The sequence below is a fragment of the Anoplopoma fimbria genome, chromosome 2 (assembly GCF_027596085.1).
Source record: "Anoplopoma fimbria isolate UVic2021 breed Golden Eagle Sablefish chromosome 2, Afim_UVic_2022, whole genome shotgun sequence".
In the NCBI taxonomy this organism is placed as follows: domain Eukaryota; kingdom Metazoa; phylum Chordata; class Actinopteri; order Perciformes; family Anoplopomatidae; genus Anoplopoma; species Anoplopoma fimbria.
Window position 1 is genome coordinate 32332114 of NC_072450.1, and position 14774 is coordinate 32346887.

The 14774-nt window shown below is 40.1% G+C and overlaps 1 protein-coding gene across 1 annotated transcript; it reads left to right on the forward strand.

The window, feature by feature from the left end:
* The first annotated feature begins 564 nt into the window (after positions 1–564).
* LOC129106987 (cortexin domain-containing 1 protein-like) lies at positions 565–881 on the forward strand. Its single transcript, XM_054618312.1, has one exon. The coding sequence runs from the start codon at positions 644–646 to the stop codon at positions 824–826; it is 183 nt and encodes a 60-aa protein (XP_054474287.1). The 5' UTR covers positions 565–643; the 3' UTR covers positions 827–881.
* The last annotated feature ends 13893 nt before the right edge of the window (positions 882–14774 follow it).

A 14774-nucleotide genomic window follows, 5' to 3' on the forward strand; every position in this document is an offset into this window, starting at 1 on the left:
TGAATGTGTGTGATGGTGTATCCACAGTGACCAACACTCCTGCAGTGTTTGCGTTGGCCAAGAGGCTAAAAAATGTACACCTCAGTGCATTTCAGCCAACCGCTAATATACTCCACTTATATAGATAATAACAGTACATGCCTTGGGCTTTACCACAGGTTATTTCCAAAATCTGTTCAGAGTTGCTTTACCTTAACGAATTCTAAAATGTACACTAAAGATTATAACGTAGCATTCATAATATTGTCTATAGAAAGAAGCAGGGCATGCCTTCTCAAGGTGAGGGGACAGCAGACAGAGAACCTCGTGTGGTGGAAGCAGAGTGATTACAGAAGGATGCTGCTCCACTCCTCTAATCTGATTGGAAACTATCAGTCACATTTGTGGAGAACGATCAGAATCACAGAAAAAAACACATGTAGCTGATGTGAATGTGGCCTCATGCATGTTTGAACGTTTTGTGATGGCTTCTGTCATGGCTTAAGTCTCTGTCCCCTCACATCCCCCTGTCCACTATATGACTTAACATATCCATCTTCTTCCTCTCTCTGGGTATCTCCAGTCAGGTCTTCAGGATGGAAGCCAGGTGTGTAGGCGTGTCTGAGGACAGCAGCAGCAGCAGCAGCAGCAGACTCCAGCAGTCATGGAGGTGGAGGGTACTGCAGAACCAGCCTTCGTGGACGTGGACCAGGGCTTGACTCTGGCCTGCGTCGCCTTCCTCTGTCTGCTGCTGGTGGCCATGATCATCCGCTGCGCCAAGGTCATCATGGACCCCTACAGCGCCATCCCCACCTCTACCTGGGAGGAACAGCACCTGGACGACTGACACACTCAAGCAGACATTTACATAACGTGGATATATGTGTTCCTCCAGGCAACCATACATGACAGAGTGTCCACCCAGGAAAATCTTCTAATCTTCAATCAGAAGATCAGCAGTTTGATCCCCGATCCATCTCCAGTCCATGTCGAACAATCTCAGAACAATTTTGGGCCAGTTATGAACATGAAACCTGCACATCCTGTAAGATGAAATGTAAAGATGCTTTGGTCCTACATGTGGAGCAACTATGAGGAGAGACAAAGTGGGTAAAGCTCCCACTGATGGAGTAACACTGATACAAATCCAGAGTAAAGCACATGAACTTGGCTTTTTGTATCTACCTGGAGATGACTTCAGGAGCTGCCTTACATTCCTGTCCTACTAACAGAAACAATCAGTAATGCCAAGTGGATGTCATCCTTGACGGAATGCACTTTCCCTTTATAGACTGGAATGAAATTTAGCAAAAGAAGATCAAAATGAAAAACATAAGTCACAAAACTTGCAAAGTTCCAGGGCGATATTAGCAGGTTGTGACAGATTGCACAAGGTTGGAAAATATAACAAAATATACGAGAGACTCATATGGAGACAACAATCATGGCAAAATTAGTAAAAAAAAAATGAATATCATCCATAATAAAAAAATGTTGCTGTCAGTTGTTAGCCTAATTTAAAAACATAATTCTGGTTCATTACAACTTGGTTCATTAAGTTTTCATCGAAATATTAGCATATTCATCAAGTTCATTGCTGAGATCTGGAAACGCGGCAAATCATCATAAAGAATAATAAAACTGTCTGATGGGTACGCATCCATTGCAGTTAAGATTGACTCCCTGGTTCAGTTTACATTGTGGTACCTTGGTGGTTTATATCATCTGGTTAAACTGACTGCTTGTGGTTCCTTTCATGTCACCATTTCTAACCAAAACTACGAAAATAAGACCCAAGTGCCCATGAACCAGAATCCACGTATAATGGAGTAAACCCAAGCTTTAAAGAGATCCACACCACAGCCGACTAAGGTTAGAGTCTGTACAATTTGAGACTGTGTTTTGCCCCAAACAGTGTATGCTCTAGTGTTATCATGGAGCCTCTGGGGTAACAGGCCCGTTTCAATGCAGCCAGACTGACACGTCATTGCAGGGTTAACAAACGTGTAATAATAACATTAATCATGGCCCTGTGCCATTAAAGTGGGCCAGGGCTTTGCCATGGGCATACTGGCTTACTGGAATGACAGTGACACTCTAAATGGGATCATAATTATTTTCACCATTTACACTGCTGTGACATGACAAAATGGCTGCTGGGAAAAGGGCTTATTTACAAGGGACAATAATCAAAATCACTCAAACATTCAATGTCATTACATCCCTACAGCCACTAATATATCAGATAGTCTGACAAAAAAGCCTGTCCAATAAGTTCACTCAGCCTGAATGAATGATCCTATTTTGGGGGGAATGGAGCTTTGGAGGGTGGCCTAGAGCGACGGGCTGTCAGTGTTGCCCCATTGATGTCTTTGTTACTAGAATTAGCAACTTTTGGGGCTATTGCTGCTAGGTTTTTCATTTTTCTTAAAATATAGCATACTCCTGCTTGTTCCTCAACAATACTAACCCTAGCATGGATGTTTAAGTTGTCTATCGGGACATAATGATTTCTTTAAGACAAGTTTAAAGGGGCAATCCATTGATTCTACATGTCAAAATCAGTTTGCTAGTCAAAAGCCAAAGTCGTATTTCACATCTGAGCTAGCTGCTGTTCCACTAACCTCTGAAACTCAATGTAAATTATGATTGAGTATTAGTTTGATTGTTGTTGTTGTTGTTGTTTCTGAAATAGTGGACTATGTTCCTTGGGTTAACTATCCATATTCTAAGAAAAACAGAGGCGCAGAGTGTAAACACAAGTTACAATGGGCTGGCGGTGGGTCTAATGGGAGCAACAGAAGGCTCCCAACAGAACAAATACAGCCAGCAACACCTCACCAGATATGGTGAAGTGTTGCTGGCTGTATTTGAGCTGCTGCAGCTGAAAGTGGGTCTTCCAGAACTGCCATAAGCTCTCCTTCGGGCGATGTAGTTTCCTGGGTGTCGTACAAGGAAAGTAGAGCCTGGGTTATTGTCACAGTAAACACACAGATGGCTAATGTAGACTGTAGGCCAACACCTTAGTGGAATTTATTTAAGTTATTTTGGCCGTCTCTCTGACTTCCATCAGTTTGGTTGAACTACAGCTTTATAACAGAACAAATAAAGAAAGAATGGGTGTTTACCAGGAAGGATGTTTTCCTTGAGCTTTGGAGCATCTGCTTCTGTTTGTGGAAGTGCAATACCACATCACTGGAGTGTCCCTTTAAATCAAACAAGATTATCAATAAAAATGTCTGCTGGTTTCATGGGAAGACACACAAGCTGGGTTTGGATGTTTTCTGAAGAATAATGACTTTCATACAGGACTTGATTGACTTGTGTGTGATTGATATTCAGTGTCTGGGTATACCTATTTAGCATTGACACTCAGACAGTCTGTCACCATTTAGCCTTTACAGTAGCAGTCATGTTTGATTATGTGTTACTGTGACAGCATGTCCTCTCTTGTTACAAGATGCACACAAATACGTGCACCCAAAGACAAAACTGCAAAACGGGCACCCCATGCTTTGTTATATTTCACAGTATATTACACACCATTGCCTCTATTGATAAATGAGCCTTGTCTGCTTTGCCTCTCTCAGCCATTAGTTTAGCACCAGCTGAGGTGTTCTTGTTGCTGTTCATTGAATCTGTCTCTGACTTATGTACCATGAAATGATTGTCAAGTGCATGTTATGAAGTGCCTTCGCTTAAAGTAAAGCACAGAAGAAGCATTTAGCACAATTATGAACTCCCCAGCACCCCCAAAGTCCCTTAACTTTAAATTCCTCAGACAAATCAACATTTTGGGGATGGGCAAATGGCACATTATGCTTCTCTGAAGGCAGCAGGGTTAAATAGCTGAGCTTATACCATTGCCTTGGATTCACAGTTTTTCCCGTTTTTTCCAGGAAAACCAGTGAAGATGATGGCAGGGGTCTCATTGTGGAAGTCAGAAAAATACTGATACCCTTGACTTAACCTTGTGTTCAATATGCTGTATAACAAGGATGTGAAGCATCATCGACAGAGGAATGAGATGTAATGCCCAATGTCCACTGGATGTTACATATAATATGTCATGTATTTTTATGCTCTGTTTTTGCTGGAGCAGCACGAGTTTCTAAAGCCTGAAATTCACCGTTGACGTATAACAATGGCTACATTTATTAGCAATTGTCTTTGACTTTGATTGTATATTCAGTTGTTACTGTGTCTGTAAGCTGAATTCACAATTTATTTCACTGGGTTTCAGTTGTCAGACAAAGGAATGAGTATAAACCAGTTTGATCATGACTCTTAAACATTACTTGATACTGTCTGTCTGAATATTTTGTCTGCCCATTTCATTATGTTACTATTCAGTGTGCCTGCTAGGAACAAGTCTAAAAGCCTTTTGCAAAGCACACTGACTATAATGCAACAGGTTTCTTCTTCTTCTTCTTCTTCTTCTTCTTCTTCTTCTTCTTCTTCTTCTTCTTCTTCTTCTTCTTCTTCTTCTTCTTCTTCTCCTCCTCCTTCTTACATCACATTTTTCACTGCACTACTCCTTTCACAGCCTCACCTACAAATTTACCCGAGCATAATGATTGTGAATGGTGTGCTATGACTTTTCTCAGGGATTAGCCTAGCCATTTTCACTAAAATTCAAAAAACTACAATTACATTTCCAATCATGGGAAATCGGCGTGAACAGAGATCAAAAATACACCTCTTAAGGGTCCATATGGCCTGTTAACATAGAAAAATGTTAAGACACCGCGCTGCTGGAGACGGATCATTGACGACATGTCAACTAACGCTCCTAACATTCATAGTCTCTTTTCAAAATAAACTTCCGTCTTCACCGGAAGTTAGGTTCAAGCAATAAAAACTACTAGATTTAGAGAAAAGATTGTGGTTGAAGTTAACTTCACGTTCTAAAGACGGACTTGACAAAATGTACATTTTTACTACTAGTCCGTATGGGACACGAACAGCTGTCTCCTGGTTGAGAGTCAACCTGCCAATCCACCCAGTGTGAACTATCCTTCACTTTTCACCAAATCAGAAAACATCTTCACAATTTCAGGTAAAAAAAAGAAAAGAAATCTGCTTATTCATACACTGACTCTGGAAGTATACAGACTTATACTTTTGGCCATAAGAGGCTGAAAGTGACATGAACTCCAAGCAACTGCCCCAGGACAGCAAACAATACCAGCTCCCGTCTCTGTTGCTCACATTTTCATATCCGAGTCTTTTCTCTCTGGTGTTAATGATATTATATATTTGGAAACCTTTATTAGCTGATGAGACACAGGTGATTGAGATGAGCTAATTATTGCAGTGTGACACACACAGAGACACACAGACACACACACACACACACACACACACTCTCTTTCTCGACTTATTTATACTGTAAGCTAAAAACTCTATTCAGACCTGCAAATAGTACTAAAAGTCTTCAAATGGTTCACAACGCTGCAGCAAAATCTTAACTAAGACTAGAACATTTGAGTATACACGCCCTTTTCACAGCTGCAAGTATGACACATCATAGCACTATGGAGCAAAGGCTTTACAGCTGGATTGCTGCTTGAGGTAGTCACGTAATTAAACTGAATAAAGAACAGCCACAAAACATCTGACCACATTTAAATGAGCTGAAAACAAGTGCTGTGCTAGGCAGTGCCATATGCTTGCTAGATAAGTGTCTGCTGAAGAACATACACTCACACTGAAACCCTTTCAGTGGATTATGAAACCGCAAATGAGCCATATTGTAAATGTAACACTGCCAGATTCAGTGGACGTAAGGCATAGAGGAGCCTTTATTCAGTGTTGCATCTGACGACTTTGTTTGACATCTTAGCAACCCTTTAGCAGTGTTTCCATTCAATTGTTAAGCAAATATTAAGTGAACTTACGAATGCAAATCAGGGGTGTGTCCATCAATTGGTTTGGAGAAAATCACAACCATGTCTGTTGCGATTAGTTACACTGATGAAATACACATATTGGTCAGATTTCATGCTATCCAGAGACATAGACAGTATAAATATATATCTGGGAACACGCCGTCAGCAGCTGTTATATTGACAATGTATTCTGCATAATAACATGATTCCATAATCTATTTGCCACATCATCTTTTTCTGTAAAGGCAAAAAACACCTCAAGAAAGTTTTTAGTTAAATAGAATTTTGAAATTTGAGTGAGTGAGTGAGTAAAAACACTGTGAATTACTAAATTACCTGCCTTTTGTATGCTGTATAATAGAACATAAATGACACTGGAAGCTAATCTCACATTATTTTGGGCATGTAATTGGGTCACACCAGAAGCCTGATGGAATTTCATTTAGCACTTATCCATGGGGAACGTCTGCCAGCCCAAAGACCTTTTTCATCAACGTCTGTCTCACATAATAGGCTAAATGGTCCAAAGATGAAAATCTGTAATCGTGCTTAGAGTCAAGGGCATACTCTGCACATTTAACCATCCACAGGGCTTTGAAGGTCAGGTTCAAGGTACATACAGTATATTATGGTAATGAGGTTCCCTCTACATTGTGGGAATCTAAAACAGTGATTTAATTTGCCTTGACTGTTAAATTGTGTCCTGTTTCTCTCTTTCCTTTAACCTTGGCTCTGTGCTGGCAGCCTCCTGTCTGCTTCAGCCCTGTTTCTATGAAAAGGTCAGCCTGCCTCTCATGTTGAGCATGTTTATGGGAGAACAGGACACCCTTTACAGCATTCAGTATGAACTTGCCTCATGCGAATTCTTTAGCATTTACATTTTGCTGCTTTCTTCTGTCAAGATTCTCTGTGTGTGTACAGTATATGGGCAATCATGATTCCCCAATAATTATTCCTGTTAAAGGAGAGAGCCAAATGGACTATTGCTATTTATGGAGAAGCCCCAGTCATTTAACTAGAGGAGTTCATGTCATATGGTGCTTTTGGAGTTAAAGTTATTCTTTAAAACCTAAAGTAAAACTAAGGGACAATAGTGTCCAGAGAAGGTTTAAGAAATAAGGAAACGGACCGAACATGAAATAAATGATAACATGAATAAATACAGACAAAATATGTAACACAAGCCAATCAAAGCAGAGAGTGAATACAGGAATATTCAGACAGACATATGTAAACTGTAAACTGTCTCTCTGTGTAAACATGTTTTTGTAGAAAAATTTAAAACTTGTCCAGAGGGAATTTCAAACTGTGATAGATCTCAGTGTAGATTCTGCAACAAGTCTGATTCATAGGACAGTGTAAACTAGTACATCTAACACTAAATGTCAAAGTTTTACTTCAGGTCATTAATATTTGTGTTGCTATTTCCTTTGCTGTTTTCTGTTTGAAAGTGTATGAGCATGTTTGATGGTTATAGATGAAGTTTCAGATTCATCTTCTTGTTGTTTGTGGGTAAATTATGTACTTTTATGCGCGCGCTGTTGAAAAAGGAAATCAGAGATTTGTCTGTGCCAACAGTAAAAGTAAGGATTGGAATACATAATTTAAACTGCAGAACATCAAAATCAATTCTCATTTTCTCCTGAAGAGTTATTTATTATGGGCTGTGATACATCAGCTGTATTCCTACTGACCATCAACTGATCAACACCCACATAGAGCCCCACAGAGCAATTTATTGGCCTACAGTGAATGATTGCAAGTAAAAAATAGTCAGATACACAACCACTTCCTTAGAATTAGCACCACAAGTCAACGCTATATTCATGTTGTTGATGACTAGAAAGGTCTAAACAGCTTGTGCTCAAAGTGTTAGATATTTGTGCCAGTTGATTCAGATCTGAGGAAGCTCTGAATTAGGCGACCGGTGGCCCAGGCTATAGTCCAGTTAAAAGCGAGCCAGGAGCAGCAGCCAAGACCAGGAATGAAGTCTGGGAAAGGTTAGGGTTAAAAGTGGTCCTGCTCTGATTGGCAGAAAGGTAGTCCGTGTGGTGCCGTTGCACCCGTCCAGTCACACAACTAATACACGTAATACAATCTGACCAAAATAAGATTGACATGGCTCCTACAAATGCTTTATTGAACATGCTGCAGCAGAATCACATTCACTAGAAACATTTTGTTCCAGTGGAGGAAGGGTGACCTTCTCAATGTACAATCACGTTGGCCTCCGTTACATTATCACGGGGGACTGAAATAATACTTCAACCTGCAATAACTGATATTATTTTGGCCACTTGGGCCAGAGGAAACATGCTGTAAACACAACTTTTACATATCAATTCCCTTGTTTGATTTCTTCCCTTTGAAAATCCCAGTCGGTAATTTCAAGATTCATAACTTTAAACTCTTTACAAGTTAAGAAATAAATGTAGGTGTACCCGGTTTTTTATTCGCTCTGCTTCACTTAGAGAGAATGTAACCAGAGGTGTAATTGATTTCAGATAGGCTCCACTGCTGCAAAGATGACCAACCAAAAAAACCCACTAATATGTATAATGTTTTGTGTGACTAAGTTTGATGCAACATTTCTTTAGTGTCTCACCTTACAAATGAAAAGGTTTGTCTCTTACAGTTTCTAAGCTGTTTGTTTCTTACTGATTGTTGTGATTCTTGGAAGGAGAAGATGGGAGATGTGGCTGTTCATAAGATGTTGGTAAGGCGGAATGCAGCTTTTGTAAAAGCAGCCCATAATGGATTAACGCTTCAGGTGAAAATTGGTATTGATTTAGATGTTCTGTAGTCAAAATGATTTATTAAAATCTGTACTTTTATTGCTTGTGTCACGGGTGTGGTAAGGCAACCGGGGCAGGAGCAAGGCGGAGAAGTCCAAACACGAGTGTGTGTGTGAGACTGGGGTTTAAATACTAAAGGGAGCAGGGGCAGCAGAGTGAGGAGGTGAGGGTGATGGAGCTGATGAGGTGGGTGTGGCTAACAGGTGCACTGAATGAACTGATTAGGTGAGTGAGATCATGGGGTACATCCCAAGTCTCTTAAATTGCCTCCTCGATTCCCTCACTTGCGTCTTAGTCCCGCCCACCAGGGATGCATGGAGAGACGCAAGGAAACCAATCGAGGAGAGAGGAAATGAGGAAACGTGTTTTAAGAGACATGAGACTGCGGCCGCTTATCACAGCTGATCAGTCGCCTTTAACAGCTGGAGAGACTTTTGATTTTATGTCTGCACACATAATCACTGTACTAATATTAATAATGACACAAAGTAATCATCACTGTATTAATATTAATTATGACACAAAGTAATCATCACTGCCAGTAATCATCAGGAATGTATTATGACACAAAGTAATCATCTGTACTAATATTAATAATGACACTGTTACCTGTTTAACAAACTGCATTGAGTATTTATACTGCAGCCTGTTACCTGTTTAACAAACTGTGTATTTATACTGTGCTCTGTGTATTTATACTGTGCTCTGTGTATTTATACTGTGCTCTGTGCATTTATACTATGTTCTTAGTATTTTTTTTTCATAAGCGCAGCGCACCGATTTCTACCGGCGAAATGCGTTTGTCTTATTTATTAATTATTAATAAAGTCGGATTGTGATGTCTTATCAAATAATCCAGAATATGATTATGGTTTCTCCTAAACACTGGAATTAATTTATTAGGCTCAATGTTTCGGGGTAAATTGGAATTACATAACTCATCAAACCGACACTGAATTATCAGCCTAACAGGACTGAATGGAAATGACAAGACATTATGTATAAAGTGTTTCTACTGACAAACAGACTCCAACTGAAACTCTTTAACTCTCTCTGACTTTTCAATCTGTGATCTGTCCTCACTCTGGTATAAAAACTCCAATGATGATGAGCTATATCAGATCAGTACGATCGGCTGCAGCGTCCAATCAAATAACTTATTAACGATGAGGGGGCGTGTCGGCCCTCACAACACTTCCTGAAAGGATGATCTCGTGCATCCTCGCTCATGGCTCCTCGGAGATCCCTCCTCGCTTCTCGATCCTCGCTCCTCGGAGCCAAAATAAGAGCTTTGGGACGGCCGTCAACATGGCGGTGCAGAACGACTTCCGGTTCAAGCGAGGAGACGACAAATAAGAGACTTGGGATGTACCCCTGGAGTGGCAGGAGAGAAGGGGCAGAGCTGTGACCGGCAGGTGAGGTGGGAGTGGCTGAGAGGTGAGTGACAGGGGTGAGCTACTGACAGAGGAGTATGGGTTTGCAGTGACTTGTTTAATTAACTTTCTCAACCCTGTGGCTGAAACGATAAATCAGGATTAATTTAGGACTAGGGATACACTGATCCAACTCTATAAATCAAGATACCAATAGTGATACCTTAGGGTATCAGCCAATACCAAGTAACAATCCCATATGTTTAATCGATAAGCTGAAGCTGTGTGGAAGAGACTGGGATCATTCTTTTTGTTGATGGCAACATCAGGCTCCACCTAAACACAGATTAATTAAAAAAACAGAAGAACTTTTTTTTTTGACAAATAGTTATACTGTATATAATAAATAAATAAATAAATTATTATAATGTCACGATCTTGGTTTTATTTTAGTATGTTTCCTGTTTTATTTTGAAGTTCCCTGCCTCTTGTGTCCACTTCACTTCCTTATATAGACATATAAGTAATTGAATAGATCAGCCCCATTTTCACCGATCCAGCTATTTCATTCAGTATCGGACCGATATACCTGTATTGGTGCATCCCCATCTCGGACCATATTTACAATCAATAAAATTCTCCATTCTTTAACCTTCATTCAGATTGAATAAACATATATTTTTCATTACCAATGGATCAAGCGACAGTTGTGAATATGAAAGATCACTCGCAGTCACTCTTCACTAACTGTGGGGTTTCAGCTCTGCAGAACTTACTAGTCTATTTCAGCTCATAGTTTTGATGTTACAGCTCCCACATTTTTGAATCAGTCTCAACACTCCCAGAAGCAGCCGGCAGCTGTTTTCAGAGAAAAGTTGTGATACAACCACTCAGGCCCAGCTCCAAACGAAAGGGGGACAAAGATAGCAACTTGTCCCGGGCCCTGGACTGGAGCCCTGGAATGGGGGGGCCCATAACTGGACCCCCATGAAGTTGGGATTAATTATTGTATGTATACTTCAAAATGTGTTGATTTAGAGAAGAAAAGTGCTTTATTTGCATTCAATTAATGACTCCTAGATTGTTTGCCTTCATTGCCCTTGCATGAAAAACGGCCAATGTTCCCCCTATCACCCCTATGCCAAAATGGTTTGGTCTTTGGAGAAGAAAAAACTGTTTTCGTCATCATTCCATTAGTGGTCAGTGCGCGAGTTGATTCAACATGCACAAGTCAGGAGCCCTGAAAAAAAAAAGAAAGGCGAAAAGAGAGGAAGAAGCCGAAAGCCTGAGGGGATCTCTTTATAAATATTTCAGAAAAGACTGATGCTGCAGGTACCAGAAAAGGCAGCTGTGCAGCACAGCCAGGTAAGACACGGCCAACTTTTTCCAGCCCCGTCGTCAAGTAACACAGGCACAGGCGGCGTGTCAAACATATTAGCGCAGCACCACATGAGCAAGTCACACGGAGATCAATATCAGACAGACAGGGGGCATTGAATAATTTGATAACCACAACGGCTTTATTACACTGTGTTTCATACGCCTATATCTAATTGAATCTTAGAATATGCACATTACCCCGCAAATAGGCCCATGTCCAAATCAAATGTTTCAGGCAGGCACGCCTGACCAATCAGGCTGAATTGATTTGAGAATCATTCCCAGTCAGCTGAATTACAGCCAGTGTAACGCGGCTCATGGTTTAAAATAAGCCAGTGGCATGGCAACATGTGAAATTGCCATTTAGATAGAGTTGGATGTAACGAATGGGTTATAAACATGACGTTTTGGGGTAGCCTGTAACTTAGTTTCTGATTGCCGTTAACTTGAAACTCGCCAGATGAATGGGCTCCGCCTTGTTCCCCAAACATTCTCTGGAAGTTCAGCACATAAACGCGGGTCTGGCGATAAATAAAAGTACCCTTGACATGATTCCCCTTGGTCAAGTGAAAAATGGTCGATGAAATGTGCAGTTAATGAGCTCTAAGTGAATACAATAGCGTGAGTTTTATTGTGGTATGATTCTGAAAGCCATAACTTCACTCAGTCCATATCCATAGCCTATCCAATTAAAGTTGTAAATAATCCTTTTGGTTTATCCGTAATAAATGGGCTTGTCATCCCGACGTCATGTGTTTGGGAGCTGCACAAGGGAATTCTGTGGTTGTGTTTGTTTGACAATTTTGGGAACAAAAAAAATATTTAGATTTTTAAACAGATTTTGTAGTCTTTGGGATAGAGTTAGCCAAGTTGATCAGTCTATTCTTTTCTGTGTTAAATCGTCAAATTAAGGGGTTTTCAATTTGTTCATATTTTTAAATGGTTCATTTTGACCCCTGTTAATTTAGATATAGCCCATTTTTATCAGAAATATGTTCACCTTTATAGGAGAGGCTAGAGAGGATGAGTATTTTCATGAGTATGAGTATGAGTATTTTGTATGAGTATGTATGAGTATGAGTATGAGTATTTTTTTGAATTTCCGTCATTTAAGGGTAGGGTAGGGACTGAGAAAGTCCTGGTACTTGTGTTTTTTTTTTTGGGGGGGGCCCATTGAGAGAATTTTGTCCCGGGCCCAGCCAAACCTGTCAGCCAGCAACCACTGTACACTTTCCAGCTCCAAACGAAAGGCAGACAAAGATAGCAACTAGCTTGTGAACAAAGTGGAGCATTTAGCAGCTTAAGAGACTCGTTAATTTCTCTCTGGGTTGGTAGAGACCAAAAACAGAGCTAAAAGAGAGAGAATACAGATCGTACATTCATCAGGTTTACACAAACACAGCTCCAACTGAATGCTAATGCTCATTCCTCCTTTGCTGCATGAATTTATAGACACATGTTCCACATATTGTTTTTATGTAATGGTATGTATAATATGTGGAGTATACAGCCTGTTTTCTCCAAGTCATAAAACGTCAATTAATGCAGTTTTACATAAAACCATGATATTCAATGTATTCAACCCAATTAACTACATTCATTTTAGGGTTGACACTGAGATCTAACAAAGCTTCAGTAAAATTATTATAAATGTCTTAACGTACTTCTTGACACATTTATTCCCAAAAAGTGTCAACACACTGATATGCCATATGATCCTTCATTTGGATACCCTATGGAATGTGACAAAGTACTGGCCTGTCAGATGTCTGGTCTATATCTGTCATGATTCCCCCTCAGGTGTGAAAATGCCCTCTAAATGTTTCACAGCAAACCATAGGGAAGTGCGAGAGTACAGGAGGAAGGAAGGAAGGGTGAGGTCTAAACTCCCTGCGGGTCTTGGTGCAGAAGTGCCTGACTAATAAGACTGAGATGAGTTCTTCAAAGTTCCCAAACAGCCAGGAACATGACTCCCAGCGAGGTTTGGGTGGTTGGGTGGGTGAGGGGTGTAGCGGTAGGAGGCAATGGGAGGGTGTAATGGATGATGCGGTTGTGCGTCATTCAGGCAGAGGAGGAAAGAGAGAGAAAGTAATATTTCACTAAAATAGAAGCTGAAGGTGCAACAAACTCTTTGACATTTTGGCTTTTTCAGATCAATAGCAATCTCCTCTCTGTGTGTGCATACTGATATATAGTAGGTCCAGGACATGTTAAGCATAGCTTAGCACAAAGACTAGAGGCGAAGGGGACACCGTAGTGAAAAAGACATAATCACACTTTGACAGATGAGGCTCAATATATTCTTTATTTTTTTTGTATATTTCATCAAATCCCATGTGCTAAATTTGAGCAGCATGGTTTATCATTCTTGATAACTCCTAATTAAAATCCCATACAAACAATATATCCTCTGCTTTCGTGTTTCACCGAGTGCAGGGTTTAGCCTCTCCACACACACAAGTGAAGATACCATTGTAGGTACTGGTTACAAACAGGTAATGAAACAAATAGTGAATGACATTCTAACGTATCTGAGCTAGACCAAAAAATATTTGTGTTTTATGGAGAACAGATCCTCATTGTTCTTCATGAAGTTAGCTGGAAGTGATGCAATGTTTATATAATTATATAAATGTGAGCACAGTGCCATATTCTAATTAAAAGAAGCCTTATAAATGCGACATTGTTTGTCAGCAACCAGTTGTATGGTAACTCAATAGGCATTTTGGCCCTGTGTGCTCTGATTAATTCGATATGCAGTTAACACAGTTGTCATTGCTTTGTTTTAAGTAAAACTAAACTCCTGGTACTTGCTCCTGTTGTTCTACTGTTTAATCCCCAGGTTTCTCTTCAGCACTGTAGCCAGGAAAACGAGAGAGTGTGGCCAGGGCCTAAGAGACAGGTGGAAGGTTTGGACTTAGAAAGGGTTAAATTAAATTGTTGAAGGTCGATGGAAGAGAAGCCATCTAAGGTTATTGTATTTGATTTCATCAATCGGTACTGGTTGATGGCAGGAGATTATTAATTTTGTCTCTAATAGTTAGAATCTTATCATTAAAGAAGTTCATGAAGTCACTACTACTGAGGTTTATAGGAGTGCAGTGTTGTAACTAAGTTTGAAAAATATAACTTCTAAAACCTTCCACGAAATGTGTCTGTTTGAGTTTATAGAGGAAGATTTTAGAGGAAGTATCAAGCACAACCGTTTTTTTAAATTTAAGTGTAGTGTAATACTCGTATTAAATGTAACCAAGCAACCAATCCTGTTTACACCAGCACCCGCATGCTCAGTGCACGTGAATAGTCATTTGATATTTGTTTTCAGGGGAGCAAGTCTGGATGGAAATCATTTCGAG